This window comes from Schistocerca americana, chromosome 2 (assembly GCF_021461395.2).
Source record: "Schistocerca americana isolate TAMUIC-IGC-003095 chromosome 2, iqSchAmer2.1, whole genome shotgun sequence".
Classification (NCBI taxonomy): domain Eukaryota; kingdom Metazoa; phylum Arthropoda; class Insecta; order Orthoptera; family Acrididae; genus Schistocerca; species Schistocerca americana.
The window spans coordinates 872562680-872587696 of record NC_060120.1 but is presented as its reverse complement, the minus strand read 5'-3'; the positions used below and the strand labels follow the sequence as shown (position 1 = coordinate 872587696).

The 25017-nt window shown below is 41.8% G+C and overlaps 1 protein-coding gene across 1 annotated transcript in view; it reads right to left on the bottom strand.

Moving 5' to 3' along the window:
• Positions 1 to 25017, bottom strand: part of LOC124596305 (glutathione S-transferase D5-like) — a 61337-nt gene that overhangs the window by 6523 nt on the left and 29797 nt on the right. The window contains exons 2-4 of the mRNA XM_047135408.1: positions 18135 to 18286; positions 9610 to 9668; positions 8256 to 8394 (exon numbers count right to left, since the gene is read on the bottom strand). Coding sequence (XP_046991364.1) covers positions 8256 to 8394; positions 9610 to 9668; positions 18135 to 18278 — 342 coding nt within the window. The 5' untranslated portion in view covers positions 18279 to 18286. The remainder of the gene's footprint in view (positions 1 to 8255; positions 8395 to 9609; positions 9669 to 18134; positions 18287 to 25017) is intronic.

The window sequence follows — 25017 nt, the reverse complement described above, 5'->3', positions numbered from 1 at the left end:
AAACTTGTGTCATTTTATGTCCTTCATTCTTCTTCTGCAGTGTACTTGTTTGGTTTCGATTTATTTCAGTTGTTCAACTTGTCTATAGTAAATCAGATCCTATCAGTGAACCAGACTGTGCCTTCTGACGGTGTTTCTCGTCTATGTGAAGAATTTGCAGACATTTTTGCACCGGGCCTTGGTAGCGCTAAGAACTATAAAGCACATTTGGAACTGAAAGTAAATGCGCAACCGAGATTTTTCAGAGCGCGCAATGTTCCCCACGCATTGCGTGATGAGGTCGCAAAAACATTACACGATTTGGAATCACAAGGTGTAATTGAACGTGTGCAGGCTTCTCTCTGGGCATCACTCTTAGTAATTTTGCCAAAACCTTCTGGAAAATTGAGACTTTGTGTGCACTTCAAGGCAACAGTGAATCCACAACTAGTGATTGCAACTTTTCCTTTACCCCGCCCAGAAGATCTTTTTGACAAACTGTGCCTGGGTAAATATTTTTCGAAGTTGGACCTAGCAGATGCGTACTTGCAAATATCGGTGGACGAAGAATCCCAGCGCGTTTTGGTGGTTAACACGCATCTTGGGTTGTATCAATTCAAACGACTGCCATTCGGGTGTGCATCCGCCCCTGCATTGTTTCAGCAATATCTACAAACTGTTTGTGCGTCGGTCCCTACTGCAGCAAATTATCTGGACGATATTGTGATCTCCAGAAAGACGGAAGAAGAATATTTGGCCAATCTCAGAACATTATTTCAGGTCTTGCGAGAAAATGGTCTTCGCTTGTGGAAGGACAAATGTGTGTTTTTTGCTCGTGATTTGCCATACCTGGGACATGTACTCAGTGTTCAAGGCATAGATCCCAGTCCCACGCACCTTCGTGCCATACAAGACTTGCCTTCGCCGCAGAATTTGAAGCAGCTACAGAGTGTGCTGGGAAAAATAAATTATTACCATAAATATGTGCGCCACGCCTCTTCCATTTCAGCTCCGCTTCATCGCTTACGCCGTGAAGGTGTTTCGTTCGTCTGGACGACGGAATGCGAACGCGCCTTTCGCCAGTTGAAATCGGCGTTGCTTTCCGATACTTGTTTTACGCCATTCGATCCCCGGAAGCCCCTTTTGTTGATGGTGGATGCATCGGATTTCGGGATCGGTGCTGTGCTTGCGCACAAAGATGGTTCGCACGATCGCCCTATTGCCTTTGTGTCCAAATTGCTCTCGTCTGCACAAAGAAATTATTCACAGATCGAGAAAGAAGCATTGGCTCTCGTATTTGGTGTTACTAAGTTTCATGATTTCGTGTATGGTCGTCACTTTACCATCATCACAGACACAAACCTTTGACATCGCTTTTTCATCCGACCAAGCCTGTACCTCCACGTACAGCGCAGAAATTCATTCTTGTATCGGTCCACTGCTAAGCACGGAAACGCCGATGCGTTGTCCCGTTTGCCTGTTGTTGTGGATAGAGCATTCAATTCCTCCGAACTTGCTTGTATGTTCATTGATTCGGCAACCGATGACATGGTCGAATCGTTTCCGATTGATTTTCGTCGTGTAGCTACAGCCACAGCTGCCGATCCTGTCTTTGCTACATCCGCCGCATCAGGTTCCTGTGCAGCGGCAGACACCTGCTTTTGCGACTGTATACTATCGCAACTATCGAGGTTCACGGCGTTGGCTCGCAGGGCGCATTCTTCGCTGCCTCGGCCGCGCTATGTATCTGGTTTTGGGGGCCTCTGGTGAGGTGCGTCGGCATCTCAATCAGCTGCGCCTCTGTCGTCGTACGGGTTCTGCCGCTCCCCGTCTGCTTTCAGCGACGGTGCCGTCCGGTCAGCGCCCTGGGGACCCATCTACTGGCTCGCCTCAGCCCCAGGTGTTACCGACGCTGCCTTCCATTTTGCCCCATGGCGACGCGCCGCCGCCGCCGCCTGTTCTCCCGCCGGCGACGCCCGCCGTGGACGCGTCGCTGCAACCGCCGGGCGCCTCCCTGGGTCACGCGCCGCCGATCGTATCCCGTGACCAGTTGTCCTCCGACATGGAACTCTTGCCCGCGCCGGACCATATGTCGTCTTCGCCCGTCGGGTGCCCCGACCCGATGGAGGTCGACCCTTCGGCCCCTCCTGTCTCTCTACGGGCGCATACACCACATGTTGGCGTGCACCATGGAGTAGGTTTTCAGGCGTTTCCTAGCTCCCCTCGGGCCGAATGGCAGGGTGCGGGTGGCACACCCTCGCCTATTGTTAGGCTCCCCACCTCGTCGCATACGTCAACATGGGGTCCTCCCCACGGCGGGCGGAAACCTTATAACACAACCGTACGCCGATTTGCGGGGGAGGAATGTGGTGTCACCGCCAGACACCACACTTGCTAGGTGGTAGCCTTTAAATCGGCCGCGGTCCGTTAGTATCCGTCGGACCCGCGTGTCGCCACTATCAGTGATTGCAGACCGAGCGCTGCCACACGGCAGGTCTAGAGAGACTTCCTAGCACTCGTCCCAGTTGTACAGCCGATTTTGCTAGCGATGATTCACTGACAAATTACGCTCTCATTTGCCGAGACGATAGTTAGCATAGCCTTCAGCTACGTCATTTGCTACGACCTAGCAAGGCGCCATTATCATTTGCTATTTATCTTGTGATGAATGTACCGTCAGACCGATGTTCACCAATTATGGATTAAAGTTAAGTACTCCAGAAGCTACGTACCTTTTTTGCTGGTCTCTATTCCTTTAACTGTTCCAGACCTGACGCCAGCCTGCGTGAGCTTAAACGAGTGCCTTTCGGCTTCCTCAGAGTGGCTTGGTTGTCTTGCCAAGTCACAACACTTTCAGTCAAAAATTGTGTAAATATCGAGTTTTAATTGGGTCTTACACCCTAAAAATATTTAAGTAGTTGAAAACAACTAATAAAGTACTAAACTAGTACTAATATTTCGAAACTGAGAATTCAACATTATGTATGTATTTAATTCTCTGTTGTATAAAGATTTTTAATATTGCTCTAAATGCCATTATTAGGGCTAGTGTCTTTAAGAAAGTGCAAATGTCGACCATCTGATTGGATTACTGAATATGAAGTCGTTGATGATTGGCCGAATATCAGATTCATCCAAAACATCTCGGTGGGCATGAAGAATAGCCAAATTGTTCAATCGCTTATGTCTCATTGCTGATCGGAGATATGAGTTCAGACATCTAAGGGAGCTAAATGACCATTCTGCTATTGCTGTCGTGATTGGAACTACTTGGAGAAGCTTAATGCGCTTCACTACTTCACACAATATTTCTCCAACTGGAGGCTCTAGTGTAATCTACTTTCTTACATCGCGCATGTTTTTTTACGACCAGTTGTTTTTTTATTAGCGATATAGTCAGACATATTCAAGTGTAAGCGCAGTCTCTCAATGTCTAGGTCATTACTGAAAAACTCAGCTGATTTTTCCAAATTTGTCTCAACTCTGTTTACTAAAAGCCAAGCACTCTTGTTCAACTGCAATGATCTATGTGAGTCTAGTTGAAGCAAACCGCTCAGTAATGCAAGATTACACCATTTCACAAACTGCAATGTAAATAGCTTTGTAGTATTCATTTGGGGTTTTGAAAGTGTGTGGTGAGTTGGCTTCGTTGTTTTCATACTTCTTTGGTATACTCGTACTTCGTTTCCGAGGAAGCGAAGGATCACCAACTTGTGAAGGTTTTTCTTTTAAACACAATGCCCAAAAGTGTTCAGAACTATCACGCCTTCCATTCAATATACAAATCAAGCCCTCATATATTTTTCCCAGATCAGCAACACATGAGGGCACTGAAATTTTTCATTGACATCCTCTACCGCGTTCAGTGCATGGCAATAAAGATGTAAACCGAAATAAGTCTTGAATTGTAACATTGGTTCAAGGTAGCCTGCCTCTCTTTTGTCCTCTGCAGAAAATGTTCCCAAAAACTCTAGAAGTTCTTCAAAGTTTTTCAATATTCTCAAGATACTAGAAGCTCGCCTAGTCCCTCGAGTCGGGCAATGGAATGGTAGACCAGCTTGGTCGTTGCCACTCTGACAGCGTATGCTTCTAAAAAGACCCATCCTTTTGTTGGATCCCCTTACGGTGTTTATTAAGTCCTTGGCTCAAGCCATAATATCCGTCTTAGACCTAAGATGGCGGAGACTGTTTACAACTGCCAAGTCTAAACTGTCAGTGGTGCATATCACATAAGGTGCTTTTGGATGTAGATACAAAACTAACTTTTTTAGTCCTTTGAACTCAACTCTCATATTCGAGGCACCATCACAGCACTTGAAAAATCAAGACAAGCAAAAACGTCTTTTAAAATACTAAACAGTGTTTGTGGTTCAGTGTTGGGGGTCTCGTTTAAACCAATAAAGTCTTTGTTGATGATTATGGAATCATCAAGAGTACGAATACAAAATGACTCTTGTTCGTGAATCGAAGAGTCACTTGTTTCATCAACCATAATAGAAAAATGTACAGTCTTCTTGATTGAAGCCAATACCTTTCTCAACACAGACTTTTCTAATAGATTAATGAACTTGATTTGAATGTCGTGGGACGTTCACTTATACCCCGAACGCCCTAACCAATCTTTAAACTTAGATATGTAATTCTTTTGGATTTCCAACAATTGAAAAATTTTGAGTTTAAATCTTGGTGCCCTCTAATTGCTAGTCCTTGTCGGCATAGAAATTCGACGGTAGTAAAAATTGTCTCCAGAACTAATCGGCCTTTCTTCGTATCACTATCTCACTATTCATTCAATTGGGAGGCCACACTTTGGTTAGTGATAGAATTTAGTTTCAGAACACCTTCTTTATGTGTAAACATATTTTCATGAAGACGGAATTTTCCCAAAGCCTTTTTCCAGTTAGAAAACCCTACGGAAGTAAATGCAACTTCTATTTTTGAAGAAATTTGTAATAGATTTTTAGCATCTGCCTCTTTGCAAGTTTTGCAAAAATCATTTTCGGTAGATGCTTCATATTATAGCCAAGTATACTTGATCAACCAATACTTTAGAAATCTCCCCTTACCGGATTGTCCAGGTTTCGGCTGTGAACAGTTCTCGCCTGAATACGACGAAGCAACTGACGATACAATAATTGTTGGAGGTTGACTTGCACTATCATCAACTTCCAAGCACGCCTTTTTCCTAACAAATTTATTCATTGCAAATTTAATTCACAATACACTAAGAGACTAAAATAAAGGAATAAAATATAGTCAAACGAAATACTCCACTAGGCACTAAAGTCGGAACAGTACACACGTCTGCAACATGCACTGAACGAAAGTATCCACACTGAATGACTACAACAGGAGGGTGGGTTTTATATAGCCGCGGCGTCGTAATGTCTCAAGCGTCAAGGTGACGTGAGGCAGAGGGTTCCAGGCGCTTCTGCTCCCGTCCTTTGGATGTCGCCGCGGCCGCAGCGCTGGCCCGCCGGCGCCAGACTTTACCCGAAGATTCGCACACCAGGACAAATTCTAAGTGCTCGCGCTGCACTGTAACACTGTCATGATTCACACCACTTGTTTTCAGTTAACCTGCTTACTACCATAATAATTATTTATTTTAACACATTATTGAATTTATTTCATAAGGTAACTATCATCAAAGAAGAAAAAGAAAAATTCCAACATAATTTTGTGATTTTACAAAGCTTAATATAACTAATAATTTTCTTAAATTATTGGGGGGGGGGGGGGTGAGAGGCTCCGCTCCCCCAAACGAATTTTAGAAGGGGTTTGGGCCCCCTCAGGCCCAGTGGAGTGTGGCGCAGAATGCGACCGAGAAAATGCATCTTGATGTTTTGCGCTTGGATATAGCTAACTTTCAGTCTAGTCGTAGCAGGATCCTGATACAATCTGTTGAGGGGTGTCACCCTTTCCGTCATTGCCAATTCGTTTATTATTTCATGATGTTTCGGGGTTATATTCCGACGATGTCGACACCTTTTCACGATATTCAGGCTGACAACCATTCACTCATCTTCAGGTGAGTTTTCCAGTGGATACTGCCAGTGCACGTCCCTGACTTTATGCCAAAACCTGGCTCGGTGGCTCATTCGCGTCTCGTCACCCAGTTGCAAGCCCTTGTGACACATTTATTATGCCAGAAAGGCTTAAGACTGTATGGACACACAGCGAGAAATGCATGCTAGAAGATAAATGCAAATGCTATCCAAACCTGCAAGTTTCGCTGTTGTATTTGACCACGAACGGCAGTTTTAGAATGTCCTCAACACTTTACAAGTGTCAGTCATGGTCAGAACGGTGTAATGTGTAGTTGTGAGTGCTTTACGACGTCTGAGCCAAGTGAATTCGAACGAGATCAAATTGTTGGTGCTCGTACGGTGGGTGCTTCCATAACCAAGATAGCCGAAGTGTTCGGTGTTTTCAAAGGGATCATATAGACAATTTGTATCGCATACATGGAAAGCGGAAAAACATTATTCGCTAAGTCACAACTCGGACGAAAGTGTATGTTGGGTGACAGTGGCGCATAGTTATTGAAGAGGATTGTAAGAAAAAAAAAGACGACAGCTGCAAAAGTCGGTGCAGAGCTGAATGTCGCACTCACAAATCCTCTCGTCACCAAACAAACTTGAAGGTCTGTTCCAAAGCAGAGAGTTGAAGGGAGAGCTGGAATTTCAAAACCACTCATTAGTGATGCAAATGCTCGTAAGAGGAAAACATGGGGCGAAAGTCATAAATCCTGGAATATTGAGCAGTGCAAGAATGTAATTTGGTCGGATTGGTCCCGTTGCACACGGTATCCAAATTTTGGCCGCGTTTACGTCCCAAGAGTGAAACATGGTGGGGAGTCGTTGATGATCTGGGCAACCATATCGCGGTATTCCATGAGCCCCATGCGTTCTCTGCAAGATCGCATTACTGCCAAGGATTATGAGACAGTTCTGGATGTTAAAGTCTATCCTATGGTAGAGTGTTTGTTCTCCAATGGTTGTGCTGTGTCCCAAGACGACAGGGCCGCTGTTGAGACAGTTCGCATCGCTCAGGACTGGTTGTGTGAGCACGAGGATGAACTGTTGCATCTTCCCTGCCCGCTACCGTCACCAGATCTGAATATTATTGAGTCTTTGTGATCTGCTTGGGAGAGAATGGCGCCTGATCGCTATCCACCTCCATTACTGCTACCTAAGCTTGCCACTATTTTGCAGGGAGAATGGTATACGATTCCATTGGAATTTGAAAACCAGACGGAACCTCTATTTATCGATTCCAAGACGACTGGAAGTAGTTTTGAGTGCCAACGGTTTTCCTACACAGTATTGGGAATGGTAATGTGTTTTAGGTGTTTCCATATTTTCGTCCGTCTTCCTTAGCTTCTTCACAAAAAAATTGTTGGAAATGGCAAGGATTACAAAATGGCCCCGGCATCAGTTTAAGTTCAAATTTACTTTCAGGTTCTGGTAATGTTTCCTAGACTATGGCATAACATATAGCTCTGATGTTTGTAGACAATACCGAAGTGCGAATGTTTTTCCGGACTTGTGCCCCAGTTATTCGTTGATGTTTGACAGATATGGTGAGCCTGGGATTGTTCATTATTAGGCACTGATATTTTAAATCTATGATTTGAGGATTTGTTCACCGACATTACTCATCTATAGACAGTAATTTTTAATGTAATCTCGATCACGGTTACTGTGGACTTACTGCTGGTAAATAGAGAGTTACAGTTAGTGACAGCTAAAAGTCACGTGTTCCTTGCCTTAGAAGCCTTCTGTAAAAAATTAAAAGGTTCAGGAGTCACTGATACTTGCAGATTCCAATGACCCATATGTCGTTGGAAGTGATCAAGGACATTCCGATTATAAACATCCTGATACCCCCTCGTGTGCTCATGAACCTAGTGTGCAAGCAAGCTAGTTGGCATCCTCAAACGAAGACTGGTGAGTGAAGAGACTTCTCATTCTAACACTATGTGGATATCGCGACGAGTAACCGTAAAGGACGCAAACCTTATCGGCATAAACCCTAATATCAAACAGTATAGTTCTAATTTCCTCGCAAGCAGAAATAATCAAGCACAAAGGTAAAACCAGAACGAAAATGTGAACCATATCATATAGAATACAAAAAAAGGTGCAGTTTCTGACAGAGGCAAAGCGTGTCTGTGTGTGTGTGTGTGTGTGTGTGTGTGTGTGTGTGTGTGTCTGTGTGTTAAGTTAATAAAGAGAATCCATTTTTAAGAAGATTAATGACATAATACTTACTAAAACATTCGACATTCTGTGGTACAAGTCTTGATCAAAAAATAACCTCTGGTCGACGAGAACACGTTTGTTTATATCCTTCGGGTAGAGAGAGTCATCCTTCGCATACTTCGAGACGAGGTACATGGCAATGGCGCGGCTGTCAACAAGGCAGCAAAATATTAGTGACATACAAGCTCAGACATATCACTGTACATTCTAACACATTGTGAGATAGCTTAATATGGATTTGTGGAAACCTGCTGAGAGCTTGAACTGAAACGTTTTCTGATGGGCTTTCTGAAGGCCCAGATTGTAGTGAAAATTGTTTCTGCGGGAAACTTTGGCTTGGTAGTAGAGTACGATTACGGAAAATGCTGCAACAGCCACAGTGCCATCACGATAGTAGACAATGTTGCAACCAACTAATACAGATAAATGTGATGCGGCCATTGGATCATTACATGCCTCACTAGGAAACCAGCAGTAGCGTCACACAATAAAACTACTTCAATGTTACATTTACTTAGTTTCCGGTAATTGATCTACGGGTTGCGCCACTTTACTTCCTAAATTATTCACGACGTCCAAGCTTTAACTAATGGCAGTGTAACAATTTCGTTAATATAATCAAAATATTATAACCACGCTTCTACAGATTGTTTTACCTCTGAAATTAGCACATGGAATTCATTGTCATCATAACATGAGAATACCGCCATGTACACAATTACACATGTGTACACGTTAAATTTTTAGCGCAACTTTAATTTACTCAAATTTAATTTAATGTTAACATTTAACACACATGGTAACTCCATGTTCCTTTATTTGTTTCAGGTGAAATGGAGTTTTTTTTTAATTGGCGAAGTAGAACGAAACCAAAGTTAAGATACGAGTTTATTTAATTTATTATCACTTATCTTTCTATCTAGTGCATAGTGTACTTTGTTTATGATGGTTTCCTTTTTGAGAACTTGGAAAAAACTTACTGAGCTTATTGCTAGGTTTTCAGGATTATTAAAACCAAAGAGCTAGTACCTACTCCACCAGTTCTCCGATAAAGGGTTCATTTTATCATATTATAGTAAGTGAATGTAATTTACTCTCCGATCGTCAGATAAATGTCGCGATTTCTAACAGCCACACGGGATTTCTTGAAAATTACTTATCAGACTGAATAAAGACTCTGTCTCTAACATCGCTATTGGAATGTAAATAATATCTCAACACAGTTTGAAATCCAGCATTACTTTTCATCCACATCTGTTTCGTTTCCATAACAGTGTTTAAGGTGTTTCTGCATCTGGATCAGTCATTAGCTAATGGTGAGTAGAGATCTAATGCATACTTGTAACTCATAATTAATGCCTACCTTTCACTAATGTACAGGCCATTGTCTTCCAGTATAGGAACTGTATGTTGGGGATTTTTCTGAAAAGATCGAGAAAACATAACACATCAAAAAGGTTATTCAGTGTTAGTGTTTGTAGTATCTAAAACAATAAAGAGAGGGAAATTTGAACTAAGAAAGTTAGAAGTCAGTTTAGTTATTCAAATAATATCCATATTACTAATGACTTCAAAATATGAAAACAAGTCGAATGTTTCATTATAAAAATAACTACCGCCTATTTTCGTTTACAAATTCAAGAAGCGTGACTTTAATTAATGATGAGAATGTTATTTTGACATGTGGACGCTACCATATGTACTTCTTTGCACATATTTCGATCATTTGCTACAATGCGTGGATACATCAAAGATGAACGAAATTAAAGGTAACAAACAATCTTGTTCAGAAGAAAGTTGTACTTCGATGTAGGCGTTGAACATGAAGTCATTTGTGTGGGATTCGCAGTGCTGTTGCACTAACTGCTACCTTTTATAGCATTTTATGACGTCCTTATAATCGGAGTTAGATGTGTACCACATTTCATCCCCATATGAACATACGCGATGAGTCTTGCATGGGCAGCAGGTGATTGGTATGCCGTACAGTGAAGTCACTGCTGTCAGGATCAAATGGTGTCGTCAGTAACGTGTGTGCCTCGGCTGTCATCGGCTAACTAGGATTGTAACAGAAAATTTATGTCTTACTGAGCAACAATTGCCTCAACAATTCACTGCCAGTGAACAACAAAAATTCAAGCAAGAGCCGTATTCCCGCTATAGATTATTCACCTCATTCTTTGGTTACCTTCTAATTACTGCAGTTGTCAATCATCAACACTGGACGTTAGAACATGGGAAATGTCTGCTAGAAAAATGAATTACTAGTAGGTACATGGTGAAGGTGAGCTACAAGTTAAGTCAGGGTGACCGACCTCTCGGAGGTCTTAGTTCGAGAATTGTTTAAATAGGACCAAATGTGAATCGAGATGTTTCATTCCTGGTGCAAGGCCATTGTGTGTTCTATATTTCAAATTGTTATTCGTTATTTCTTTTTTCTTGTGTAATATTTGAAAAGAGAATACGCAGTGCCAACACTGCAGACTTGCGGTCAGCAATGTTGAACGAGAGGGACGTTTGTTACCACTTTGTCTGGACAGTTCCTCGTATATGCAAAGGTAGAGCTTGTGAGGCCAGAGAATATTTTCAATTGTTCCTGCTAACCTCTTAGTCGACAAAGTGAGCTTTCTAGGGAAAAATAAGTGGTTTATAGAGAACAGTACTAGAGTCATGAACATGTATCCCACATTTTCGAGAACGATAGTTTCCGGCAGTTAAAGAGAAATGAGTATTTGGATGGACTCTACTAGATTATTTAAAATGGGCTTGTATAATTTCTTAAATTCAGCTACAAGTTTTTTCAAAATTTCTTTCTTTTGTTCATGTGCATGGAGAGCTGATAGTGACTCTGACCAAATTTCTAGCGATGAAAGCACAAAGTTTTCAGGTAATGAATTTCAATGGTTAGCGTAAATTACACCTGGACAATATGATTACACAGAGAAGACGATATAACTCATGTGAACCTGCAATGTTGAACATTATTAATACTGTTATCTACATAACTTGAATTAGTGAATGAGGCAGATTACGTTACAAATGATGTCTCTGATGAATAAGCTACAATAGTGTGAATAATCTTTTAGCGTTTGGATGGCAGCACTGCAGTATATCATTCCCGGTTTTAGAGAGGTACAGCGATATTCAGAGCTATTATTACAAAACATCTCACTGTTTACATTAACACTGCAACTACTCCATCAAGATCAAAATACACTACTGGCCATTAAAATTTCTACACCACGAAGATGACGTGCTACAGACGCGAAATTTGACCGACAGGAAGAAGATGCTGTGATATGCAAATGATAAGCTTTTCAGGGCATTCACATAAGGTTGGCGCCGGTAACGACACCTACAACATACTGACATGAGGAAAGTTTCCTACCGATGTCTCATACACAAACAGCAGTTGACCGGCGTTGCCTGGTGAAACGTTGTTGTGATGCCTCGTGTAAGGAGGAGAAATGCGTACCATCACGTTTCCGACTCTGATAAAGGTCGGGTTGTAGCCTATCGCGATTGCGGTTTATCGTATCGCGACATTGCTGCTCGCGTTGGTCGAGATCCAATGACTTAGCAGAATATGGAATCGGTGGTTCCAGGAGGGTAATACGAAACGCCGTGCTGGATCCCAACTGCCTCGTATCACTAGCAGTCGAGATGACAGGCAACTTATCCGCATGGCTGTAACAGATCGTGCAGCCACGTCTCCATTCCTGAGTCAACAGATGGGGACGTTTCCAAGACAACAACCATCTGCACGCACAGTTCGACGACGTTTGCAGCAGCATGGACTATCAGCTCGGAGACCACGGCTGCGGTTACCCTTGATGCTTCATCACAGACAGGAGCGCCTGTAATGGTGTACTCAACGACGGACCTAGGTGCACGAATGGCAAAACGTATTTTTTTCGGATGAATCCAGGTTCAGTTTACAGCATCATGATGATCGCATCCGTGTTTGGCGACATCGCGGTGAACACACATTGGAAGCGTGTATTGGTCATCGCCATACTGGCGTATCACCCGGCGTGATGGTATGGGTTGCCATTGGTTACACGTCTCGGTCACCTCTTGTTAGCATTGACGGCACTTTTTAACAGTGGACGTTACATCTCAGATGTGTTACGACCCGTGGCTCTACCCTTCATTCGATCCCTGCGAAACCCTACATTTCAGCAGGATAATGCACGACCATATGTTGCAGGTTCTGTACGGGCCTTTCTGGATACAGAAAATGTTCGACTGGTGCCCTGGCCAGCACATTCTCCAGATCTCTCACCAATTGAAAACGTCTGGTCAATGGTGGCGGAGCAACTGGCTCATCACAATACGCCCGTTACTACTCTTGATGAACTGTGGTATCGTGTTGAAGCTGCATGGGCAGCTGTACCTATACACGCCATCCAAGCTCTGTTTGACTCAATGCCCAGGCGTATCAAGGCCGTTATTACGGCCAGAGGTGGTTGTTCTAGGTGCTGATTTCTCAGGATCTGTGCATCCAAATTGCGTGAAAATGTAATCACATGTCAGTTCTAGTATAACATATTTGTCCAATGAATACCCGTTTATCATCTGAATTTCTTCTTGGTGTAGCAATTTTAATGGCCAGTAGTGTACGTACTGACATATCGGTTTACCAGATAGCAAGTACTTACTACGTTCCCTGCAGAAATTGTTAATATCATCACTCACAACACGAGCATGATAACAGAAACTGGTCGTAATGCAGGCTGAACGCAAACGCCATTCACACAATTTTGGAGACGGTTCAGGGACGTTTTCTGCTAATTCTGTTATAAGGACCCCGTGGTATCCGATGGAACCTTACAGAACAATAATTTAATTAATATTTATACAGCTTGTTACTCAAATTACCTTTGTCTCAGTGAAAACGGAGAGGTTTTCAGTAAGTAACGCAACGCATTTCTTTCTCGGCCAATTTCGATTGCAAATTTGGAATTTGTTGTGGGACATCGTGGAATATTCGTGCTTCGGCCACTACAGTACCATGACGTTCCGATGGTGGATGCGCTATGCGTTGGCCTTCGGAATGCCGCCTATAACGGAGGTGCGTTCCAGGCAGACAGCTGTCATTGAGTTTCGTTTGGTGCAAAACCAGGGCATCGCAGATATTCATCGATACTTGCAGAATATCTGTGGAAACCGGGGAATGAACAAAAGCACGGTGAGTCGTCGGGCAAGGCGAATATCATCATCGCAAGGTCGTGCAAACTTGTCCAACCTCCCGTGTGCCGGTCGGTCGCACACAGCTGTGACTCATCCAATGTAGGAACGTGGTCGACGGATCGCAACCAAACACCTCGCTGCCCAGCTGGACATCTCTGTTGGTAGTGCTGACGCACTCGTGCGCCAGCTGGTGTTCTGGAAGTGTGTACCCACTGCGTACCTCGCCATCTAACAGAAAACTATAGGGAGCACGAAGGACCATCTGTGTGGAACTTCTAAGGTGCCTCTTACGTGAGGAAGACATTTTTACCAGTTTTAATAAATTATTGTTTCTCATTGATGTATTCACGAAAGTTAGGATGTGCTGAAGTCCGTAACCGCCCATGAATTGGAGAGCATTTCCCACCGTGGCTGGCTAGGTGACGAAGCGATCATATGTCGCGCGTAATGGGGTTGGGTTCGGCGCTGGACCGTAGCAACAAGCGTTAGCCTGGGAAATATACATGACGGAAGTACCGCCATCTTGGCGCCAAAGTCACCTATTTTGTTTTTTTATATTTAATAATTAGAGTCATTTATGACCACATGAATACTAGGAGAAGCCTCTGGATGTTTAAAACTATTTACCATAATTTTGCCTCGTTAAACTTCACACCCGTTCATTAACAAATGCATATCTTAGTAAGTACGAACTTGATCGGAAATCCACGAACTATGGCGAAACTAGTAAAAGATACGGACTGCGCGCCAAAGTCGGCAGTCGGCGTTAAGATAAGAGCTCTTCCTGTCTTTTTCGATGGTAGCCATGCTCTCGGTTACGAGTAGTTTCTGACATGAGTGTTTCACTCAATAGGAATAAAAGTGATATTACGGCATTCTGAATGTTAATTTCGAGTAAATAAATACCCCAAAGTTGATGGACAGCAATTTCAGATAATTATCTTCCACCGACAGAGACATCCAATGCGCCAATGAAGAATCTACAGGGGACGACATTTACGAGAGCTGCACCGCGCACAGGTAGGAGGAAATCCGATGACACGACCCACCAAGGCGGATCAAGAAAGGTCCGACTTACACTCGCAAATTCCGGGTGGAAATGCTGACCAGTCATACTGTACGTCACATATATCACCCTATACGGACTCGCGGCTAAGCTGAGTAATAACAGTATCAGTTTAGAAGCGAGGGGATTTTGCAAAGTGCTTGCCCGTTACTAGGCTGATAGTGACATTTTTTGTCGGAAATCGTCACATGAACATGGGTTCATCATGTTCAATCGGAAAGAAAACGGCAACCCATGGAGTGGCGCCACATCATCTCCCGTCTGGAAAAAAGTTCAAAGACGCTCCCTTAGTCGGTAAAGTCATGGCGACGGTTTTCTGTTTGATGTCCTTCCGCATGGTGCAACTATCAACTCTGAAGTTATTGTGTTACACTTAGGAAACTGAAGAAACGACTTCAGTGTGTTCAACGCCACAAAAATGCGAACAAATCTGCATACCAGAGAGTAACCCAACTCATGCACCCTAAGGCCCTAATCTTGCACCTTCCATCTTTCAACTGATTGGCCCAATGGAGTATGCACTACGCGAGAAGCAGGACGTTAGCGATGGGGAGGTTACATGAAGCAAACTTTGGATCCGGCGTCGACCAGTAGAGTGGTAACGTGCGAGCATACATGCCCTCCTAGTAAGGCCGTCGCACTGAACGGAGGTCGTGTTGAAATATTGGGCTCTGTAGCTAAGAGAGTGAGGAATAATGCGGTTTATTGAAATCCTGAACAAAACCAACATGCTCTTAGGAAACCAATGTGTTAGATTACTTATTGAACGCTCCTCGTACATTCAAAAGTTTCTAATAGCAATCACCAAAATGTTCAACACATGGCACAGAGTAAATCAACAACTCTCAGAATATGCAAAAGTACTGTGGCGTGCAACTGTCAGTAGTGTGTAGCAGTTGCCGCCGCATTGGCAACAGCTCAGCGCAGTATCGTTCTGCCGCTCTTCCACTGTATTCAGTGCACCCACACACGAAGTCCATATCGGCCAACTCCTTATCAGTAAACCTATCCATACTCCTGTGTATTACTGTCAATGCACAACTATAACTGTCTGGAAAAAAAAGCGAAACAGAACCGAGCAGTCTGAATGCCAGGCTGGGGGTCAAGAGTACTGTGACTGAATGGAACAAGTTACTTTATAGACAAGACACATAACGTGTACCGTAGATCTTTCCGCTATTGGGTAGATTTTTAAGCGCCATTCAGACACAAAGATATACGGGGGTAAGAAATCAAAAGAGACGCAATTACTCTGTAATGAGCTACCGAAGGCCACTGCTGCATTGTATCAAAATATTCAGCAAATACTCCTGAACAAGTCCACAATTTTGTCTACGGAGTTCGTATTCATCTTGTATATTGCAGTGTGCTCGGTTAACAAGCAGACAGAAACTGATTCTGTAACCTTACCATCTTCAGTCGCCTTAGTTGTTATAGGTCTTATTAATTTTACACAGAAGTCTCAGAAACTACATTACTGAACTTCTGTGAATAACAAGTACATGAAAACGTATTTCTTTTAATTAGGAATTAAAGCTCAGACATTACTAGACTTACGTCTGGGGACCTACAGAGTGCTCGGAAATTCCCTTTACAAACTTCTAGGACTTGTAGAGCGGAGTGTGCAAATAATATTTTGAATAGGAGCCCACGTTTGAAAACGTAACGTCCTGCGACGTTTCAGTTCAGGTGCTAAACTCGTCCACTTCTGCTTGAGGATTTGAATTAGGCGCGACTCAGCAGACTTATTAGGTAATAATTCGAAAGCGAACATAATAAAACACTTATTTATCACTTAAGCACATTTGTATTAAAACGTAAACATCAAGTCCTTACATTATTCCAAAACGAAAAAGAAACACCGCATATTGTACATACGCAACGGCACTGACACACATTTCAACAGCGGCCCGATGTGGCGACCACCGACGTTGTCACAGACATTGTACCTACGAAACATGTTCTGGTACACACTCTCCATGCCACCTGGGTCCCTTCTGTTTGCGGCGCAGCGGCCGGAACTCGTGCCATCGGATCTTTCTCCATCTCTACACGAGTCTCCTTAAGTAAATTCTGCTTTCGACCCCACAAGGAGTAGAACACATGATCCTGTCCCCCTATGACATACCAAGACAAGCAACACCGAGAGTTTTCTCTTTTCCTCAGCACACGTGGACGCGTTACATATCTGAACTTAAACCGTCGTAAACCGGAAATGATACGTTTCCGGACATGGGTTCCCATTCAAAATATTATTTACTCACTACACGTCCAGGAAGTTTGTAACAGGAATATCCGAACACCCTGTGTATGACGACGCGGTAGGAGCAACTGAAGTGACAGCAGTAGCTGTTACACTTCAAACAAGTGCGCACTGCGGTTTTTTTCCTGAAGGTTGGCTTCAAAATAAGAACCCCAGTTCCTTGTCTTGGCATCCTCCAAGCACTGAATCGACTTATCCATCGATTTAAAGGGGGATATACATTCTACGTTGACTCCGAAGCACGCCCCAGTTTTCTACTCTTCACGGGTAACGACATTGATTCTGCCACATAAGATATCGACGTATCGAGTCAAACAGGTTGCAGTTCATGCAACTGACGATAGGGTCGCTTGTAGTGACTCACTTGGTCCCGCTACTTCGAGCCCAAAATGCCTTTATAAGCAGCGGGCAAGAGCTCCCCTGACATTGTGCTTGCCAAGCGAAGATTTCTGACGTCATCCTCATGACGCAATGGAACCTGGCTGCTCGACTCTGGATTGGGCTACAGATTGCCATATAGAGTTTTACCTTCAGTGCTGATAATGACTTCGTAAGGATATACGGAGATTCCGGCTTATTCTTCCACAGTAAAGTTCGCTCGCTGCTGCCTACCCAGTGCGTTCAGGTTTTCTGAATTTGACCGTTGTTCTATGTCTGTTTAAACTGTGAATTAATAAAAGCTGTGCACATTGGTACACAAGAACCAAAGAAACGTTTACAAAATCTACGAAACACTGCCAGAGGTGAAAGAACCGAAAAATAACAGAAAAAAAGCTCTTGTACCATCTCAGCATTGCAACACACACATTTGAATATTTAGTCTAACAAATGCCCACTTAGCCACCAAAACATTCTGTAATTACTCACTGTTACAGTGGTGATGGCGTGATATGTCCACTTTCAGCACACACGCAGCAAGTGCATCTATATATATCTGCTTTTTGGCTGAAAAACTTGAATGTCATTAAAACGCAAAGCATGTGATCTTTCACCATCTGCACGTAATTAGAATAAACCAAAACCAAATTCCTATGATGATCCCACGGAAAGAAGTCCGCTGGTGTCAAAGCTAATGATAGAGTTTACGAGCATTTTCTCATCTAAAGCATACCAGCGAGGAGGGGAGGCAGTGTGGCATTGGACTGCTATTTGGGAGACCATACAGAGAGATGTTTTCCATTAATTCCCTACACAACTTAAAGCTAATACCTGGAAGTTTCCCATGAAATTTCCTTTGCTCATCGGAAGCAATTAAAATAGTTTTCTTCCATATAAACTCTCATCCTCGAACGTTTGTGAAAGCATATTCTTGCGCTCAATAAATAATGAAGTAGGTAATTTAGGTAAATAGTAGTACACAGTTTACCTTCAACATTTCAGGCGTCTTCAGGTCCTTGTAGACATCATTTACATCCTCTATTTTGAGATCAACACCGATGATACCAGCGATCACTCGTACCAGACGGCATGGAGGGCTCAAGGGATGGTTGTAAAGAACCAGCGGAGCCATTTTGCTTTCTGAAAAAGAAATTGAACATTAAATAATTCACTTTTGCAAAAATAGCCTGTTCTCCACAGCAATTTGGGACTTGGCGCATTGTGCAGTAAACAGGAGAATAGAAGCAATTTTTGCGATGTTTATGATTTCATTAAAAAAATACGAAATACACGAGCAGATGTGGTGCAGCTAATTTTGAAATAGCCTTACAATCAGCCGGTGATTGTGGATACATATTCAGTTTGATTTACGTCACAATATCACCAGTCTCATAGTCTTAACAAGGCAATGACACTGAAGGTTACATAGGTACTAACATCAGTTTGTAAGGGAGCGGTTTCTTTATCTCACTTTTATGCGTTTCTCTAAGACGTCCCGAATGTTGCGGAAGAGGCATCTGTGTAAAGAAGCTTTCGCCCTCCAGGAGATTACAAGAAGAAAAAATTGTTATAAGTTTATATCTAAGTGACGCGCTTTTTAGCGTTTGCGGTTAACGAGAGTGGACTCTGAAGAGTGCACAACGTACTTTCATGATGTGAAAATGTGACGCACAGCGATTTTGTAAATACACGGATGAACCGAAACGTTTTGACGATTGGCCACCGCGTAAGGAAACTACGTGTGCAAGCGGAGCAGACATGAATTGGGATTCGTTTCAACGAAAATAGGGACTGCAAGCGGGGAAATCAACTGACTTAAGCTACTTTGACAAACGGCAAATTGTTATGATCCGGCCGCGCGGGATTTGCCGAGCGGTCTGCGGCGCTGCAGTCATGGACTGTGCAGCTAATCTCGGCGGAGGCTCGAGTCCTCCCTCGTGCATGGGTGTATGTGTTTGTCCTTAGGATAATTTAGGATAAGTAGTGTGTAAGTTTTGGGACTGATGACCTTAAAGCAGTTAAGTCCCATAAGATTTCACACACATTTTGAACATTTGTTTGTTATGATCCGGCGACTGAGAACAATCATCTCTGAAACGGCGAAACTGGTCGGCTGTTTGTGTGTTACTGTCTCGAGCGTCCATGCAAAATGTTTGAACGTCGACGAAACACGAGTAGGTGAAAAGGCGTTGAGCGTCCATGCCTCGTCGCAGAACGTAGAGGTCGTAGACTACCACATTTTGTAAAACAGGACAGATGTGTGATCTGTGGCAGATATGTCAAGAGAATTCAACGCTAGTGCAGGAACAAGTGTTTGGAATACAGTACACATTGTTGAACATTGGACTCTGCAGCAAACAACCTATTCGTGTTCTCGTGTTGACCCAAGAACAAGGTGAGTTACCGTTTCCGTGGTTACGTGATAAGAGAGATTCAATCGTGCATCAATGAAAACGTTGCATGGGGGCTTAATTAAATTTAATGAATGCAAATACTTTTTTTATTTTTAGTAGCTAACTGTCCGGTTACGCAGTCTCGTAACCTGTTGGCCCTGACTGGTATTTGTACACAATCTGACTGCATAGCATATCAACAAAGAATGAAAGGAAATTTCGGTTAACACAATTAATTAATTAAGTCCCCAGCAACTATGAAAGCTACGAAGCAACAAGGCACAAGTGTCGCTGTTCTGTGTGTCGAAGTGTGATTCAACGTACACATCTGGCACGGTTCTTCCTCAATAAGACCAGATATTTTAAACACCATTTATACTGAAGTAATTAAAAAAAAACAGAAATACTATAATTGCCCATAGAAACCAGAAATACAGTCTATTACAAGAACACGAGCCAGATTCTTTGTTGACTGAACCTGTGACCAAGAGGCATTATTGTTTAAGACATTGAAATAACACAAAAAAAAGGAATTTTTTTTACCTTCATATATATTAACGAAAAGCACACTCTGATCATTACAGCATCCCCAATCCAACCATATCTGATGTCTAGCCCATCAAAACAATATGACAACATCTGAACAAGCACTCTCCATGGGAACTTGTCAACGACGACTCGCTACTGCTACATCTCAACAAGCACTGCCTACTGCTACTTCTCAATAAGCACTCTCCACCACGACTTCTCAGCAAGCACTGTCAGTGGAGGCGGCTGAATAATACTCTTTGGCGCAATCTCTGGCGCTGTGGCTCAGTGTAGCCACCTTTCATATGCCCCTCCTCCACGGGCTAGAAATTGATGGTATTTTTGCCAGCATTGGTGGTGAAAATACCACCAAATTCGTCCAAAAAAAAAAAAAAAATACAGACAAAAATAAAAGATAATATTAATAAGTAAATATGACATAAGTAGATAAAATTTTGGCTTTGCACTGACCGTTCCATATCCTAATATATAAAATACAGTAAGGAATACAAATACTTGCATACATGTGATTTTACATAATAGTTTACACAAGTATCATGTGGTTAAACAATTCAATCAATAGCGTCAGCAATGACGAATATGTGCAGGTAAGAGTCTCATAACATTTCATAAACAGTAAATACACAAAAAATCAGTTTATACAAATATTCACATAAAATCTTGTCAATATATCAATAAACAAGTAGTTGACAGTTCCAGCAGTAGCACCCAGCAATGGTCAACAGGTGCAGACACCAACGAGTGACATTATTTCAGTAGAAACAGTTCCATCAGTGGCACCCAGCAATGGTCAACAGGTGCAGACACCAACAAGTGACATCATTTCAGTAGAAGCAGTTCCATTAGTGGCGCCCAGCAATGTTGAACAGGTGCAGACACCATCAAGTGACAACATTTCAGTAGAAGCAGTTCCATTAGTGGCGCCCAGCAATGTTGAACAGGTGCAGACACCAATAAGTGACATTATGTCAGTAGAAGCAGTTCCATCAGTAGCACCCAGCAATGTTGAACAGGTGCAGACAGCAACAAGTGACTTCATTTCAGTAGAAGCAGTTCCATTAGTGGCACCCAGTAATGTTGAGCAGGTGCAGACAGCAACAAGTGACATCATTTCAGTAGAAGCAGTTCCATTAGTGGCACCCAGCAGTGTTGAACAGGTACAGACAGCAACAAGTCACATTATTTCAGTAGAAGCAATTCCATTAGTGGCACCCAGTAATGTTGAGCAGGTGCAGACATCAACAAGTGACATCTCATCACTGGTTGAGCAGTTCCAACAGTGGCACCCAGCAATGTTGAGCAGGTGCAGGTAACAGTCGATAATATTCACTATCACTAATCAGACAGTTCATCGGAGTTTATCAGCACAAATTAAACATTTCCAAGTGGCACCCATCATGTTGAACAAGTGCAGGTAACAGTCCATAATATTCACTATCACTAATTAGACAGTTCATCAGAGTTTATCAGCAGAAATTAAACATTTCCAAGTGGCACCCAGCAATGTTGAATAGGTGCAAGCACGAACAACAGTTTGAAGGCACACACAATTGCTTTTACAAAATTATTCTCAATGCTCTTACACTACATATACAAATTATAATAAACACACAATGATATCAGATAATTGTCATATTAACTATTACAATTACACAAATATCAGTGAACCTATAATACTTATCGGTGTCAGTGCAAGCCACAACAAACATATAAAATAATATTTAGGTGATAGGTCAGTACCAATTATTTGGGATTAGGAAAGGAAAATACACAAAACACACTCACTCATCTTTCATCCACTTTAAGTGCTACTGTGTAGTTGAATAGTGTTAACTGTGTAAATGCAATTCTGTCAAAGATTTGATGTTCGACATGTGTATCAAGTAGTAATGGCAGCAATGTATAACAGTCAATAATAGTTAGTCAACGTCATAGTCATCATGTCAAGAGCAATGTTTGCCAAGCCAAATCAAATGTACTGTTGCTGAACAACTCTCAGTGTGCCAAGATATGCAAATACTTCCTCTCTCCAAAAAAAAGTATATACTGCTGATTGATTTAACAAAGTGTGTATGTAGACAATCTTCCTTCCACTTGAGTTTTCTAGTCTGCCATCTTCATCCTCCTTGTTCCATATAAACCAACAAAAAAATATGCTCCTCACTTACTTTACCTCTTATCCACCAAAACTCCAATAATCATCAGCATCACATAATCTTAATACTTCAATAATACCTCTTACGTCTATACATATAAACCTTATCATCAATATCATTTGCCTTACCTCTTGTCCACCAAAACTCCAATAATCAACTTCACACAATCTCAATGTCTCAATAATACCTCTTCAATACGTCGATACATATAAACCTTATCGCCAATATCATTTCACTTCCATAACAACTCTTTCCTCTAGTCAGTCTCCTCGAACAAGTACAGATAATCCTAGTGCAAACTTCAATTCATCATTCCATACAATCCGAAGACACAATGTCCACACACAACCTCTGTGTAATCCATCTGACTCAAATCTACTCATTATGAATTATAAGATACATTTTGGTTACCTTCTCCATCATTAAACAAAAGAAATGCATACATGACCTCTAACAGCCTTTAGTTTGAATAACTCTCAGTAAGTAAGTACGAATACGGAGTGTGAATGATCGTAATTTTTCACAGTGTGTACACCACTTCAAGAATTATGGCAAAACAGAAGCAAACATGTGGAGTATTTTTTGTGTCAAGTGTCACTTGCTATTTCTATTGCTCACGAAGAATGCAGTGTAATAACTGTAAATGACATAAACCTAGTGTTGGTATTTCATGTCGTTAGCTTCCTTTCTATTAGCATAAATTTATACAGCTTCCATAAAACCTCCAGCTCATTTGACTTCAATAAAGTTTCTTGTACCAATGTCGTTCGTAGAATTACAGCAGTTCATTTTCTTATCTTAAAATATAAGGCACTGAGCGTAAGCAAAACATGCAATAGCGAGTAAATATACCAGTAGAGAACAGAATGTCAACAAGTGGATGCAGCACAATCCCTACAACGAGGCTCTGCCAAGCAAACAATCTATAATTAATTCCATAGTGTGACCTAAGCTCCATGTTTGTACACCGTACATCAGCATTTCTATATACCGAATTAAAGAGTAGTTATGACAACAAACAGAAATGTATAAATATGCAATCCATACGCAAAGCAGCAAATACATATCTTACATAATAAACAGGTCATTAGCATCATATCAGCATAAGCAAATAAATGTTCATACGTAATCTTAATAAGTAAACATGAAGGCGCAAGCAGATAAATCACAAAGTATAACTTACATACATAACCACAGTCAGCACAATTAATCAGGTGACAATTATAATTTAAATAAATAAGCACAGCAGGCACATAATAAAAAAATATGACATCAGTGAAAAAGCAGTGCAGCCAAGCGATGCATAATATACACAAGTAACAACCCTGTTCATTAATCAATCATTGTCAAAATCAGTTAATGTACGCAAGCACGTCGCTTCACAAGTAAATTCATAAAACATGAAATTTAGCACAAAGTATGAATCACGTAATCGGGAGCAGCAAATTACATCTAAAGTACGTACCTAAGTGGAAATATGTTACCTGAAAAATAAACTCAATTAACAGTTACCTTTTTGGTTTATTACTTTTTTCTTCGAAATTACATTCTTCCTGAAATTTTCTCCATAGCAAGTCCTCTTAACGTCGGAGACACACAGAATTTACCTGAAGTTCTTAAATATTTTATACAACTGTATCCTGAAAAATACTGAACGTTAATAACATAATTTATCTAGTCACTATAGCTTTATACCGAATTTAATCATAGAAATTAGACTGTGTATTTGTTTACGGCTGTCAGTGCATTCGCACTGAGCACTCGATCAGCTGTAGGTACGCGTGACGTAGGAAGTTATTGTTTGCGGTCGACGACTGCCTTGTGCGCTGCGCAGACTTGACTGTTGCTTTGAGTATGTGCCGCCGCCAAAACACAGCGTGGTATCCTTGTATTCTCTACATGTTTACATGTAGCTGTTAGTTTCTCAATAGTATGTCATTCCACAAAAATTTTAACGTTCGATATATGATGTATTCCCTTAGAGCGCCGAGATTTAAGAGTTTCTACTTCGACAGTGTTATCATGAATAATTTTGCGAACTCTATATGGACCGTTATAAAGCAGAAAAAATTTGCGACACAAGCCTTTTCCTTTGTGAGACAAACGATGAGATTTAATTAACACCTTTTGACCAACTGACAAGGTTTTTAAACGACCAGGACGGTTAGCTGATTTCCCTCTTCTAGCAGCCGCAGATGCAATATTTCGTAGAGCCAGGTTGACAACTTCTGAATGCCGCAGTTTTCGTGAAGGCGGAAAAGGAACGATTTCAGAAATGCGATTTGTTGGTGCTTTATTTTTTAATATCAGTATATGCTGTAAAGAAGTTGAATCATTAGCGAGTTCATTCAGAATGTTTTGAAAAATATGAAGATACTGATCCCACGTTCTGTGATTCTGATGACAATAAAGCCGACACAATTTATTGATTTCCTTCATCCATCTCTCTGAAGCGTTAGATTGAGGGTGAAAAAGTGAAATGAAAATTGGTTTAATCTTACGACGCCGTAGAGTACGAAGCCAAATTTTAGAACGAAACTGTGATCCATTATCTGATATAACCTTATCAACATGACCCACTTCTTTAAGAAAATGTTTGATGAAAGCGTTAGATACTGAACGAGTTGTTGCTTTGCGTAAAGGTGTAAAACACACATATTTTGATGTTAATTCCACTGCTACCAAAATGTACACAAAACGATTAGTAGAACGAACCACTGGACCGAACAAATCAACCGCAGCCATCTCCTTTAATTTCACTGGAACGATAGGA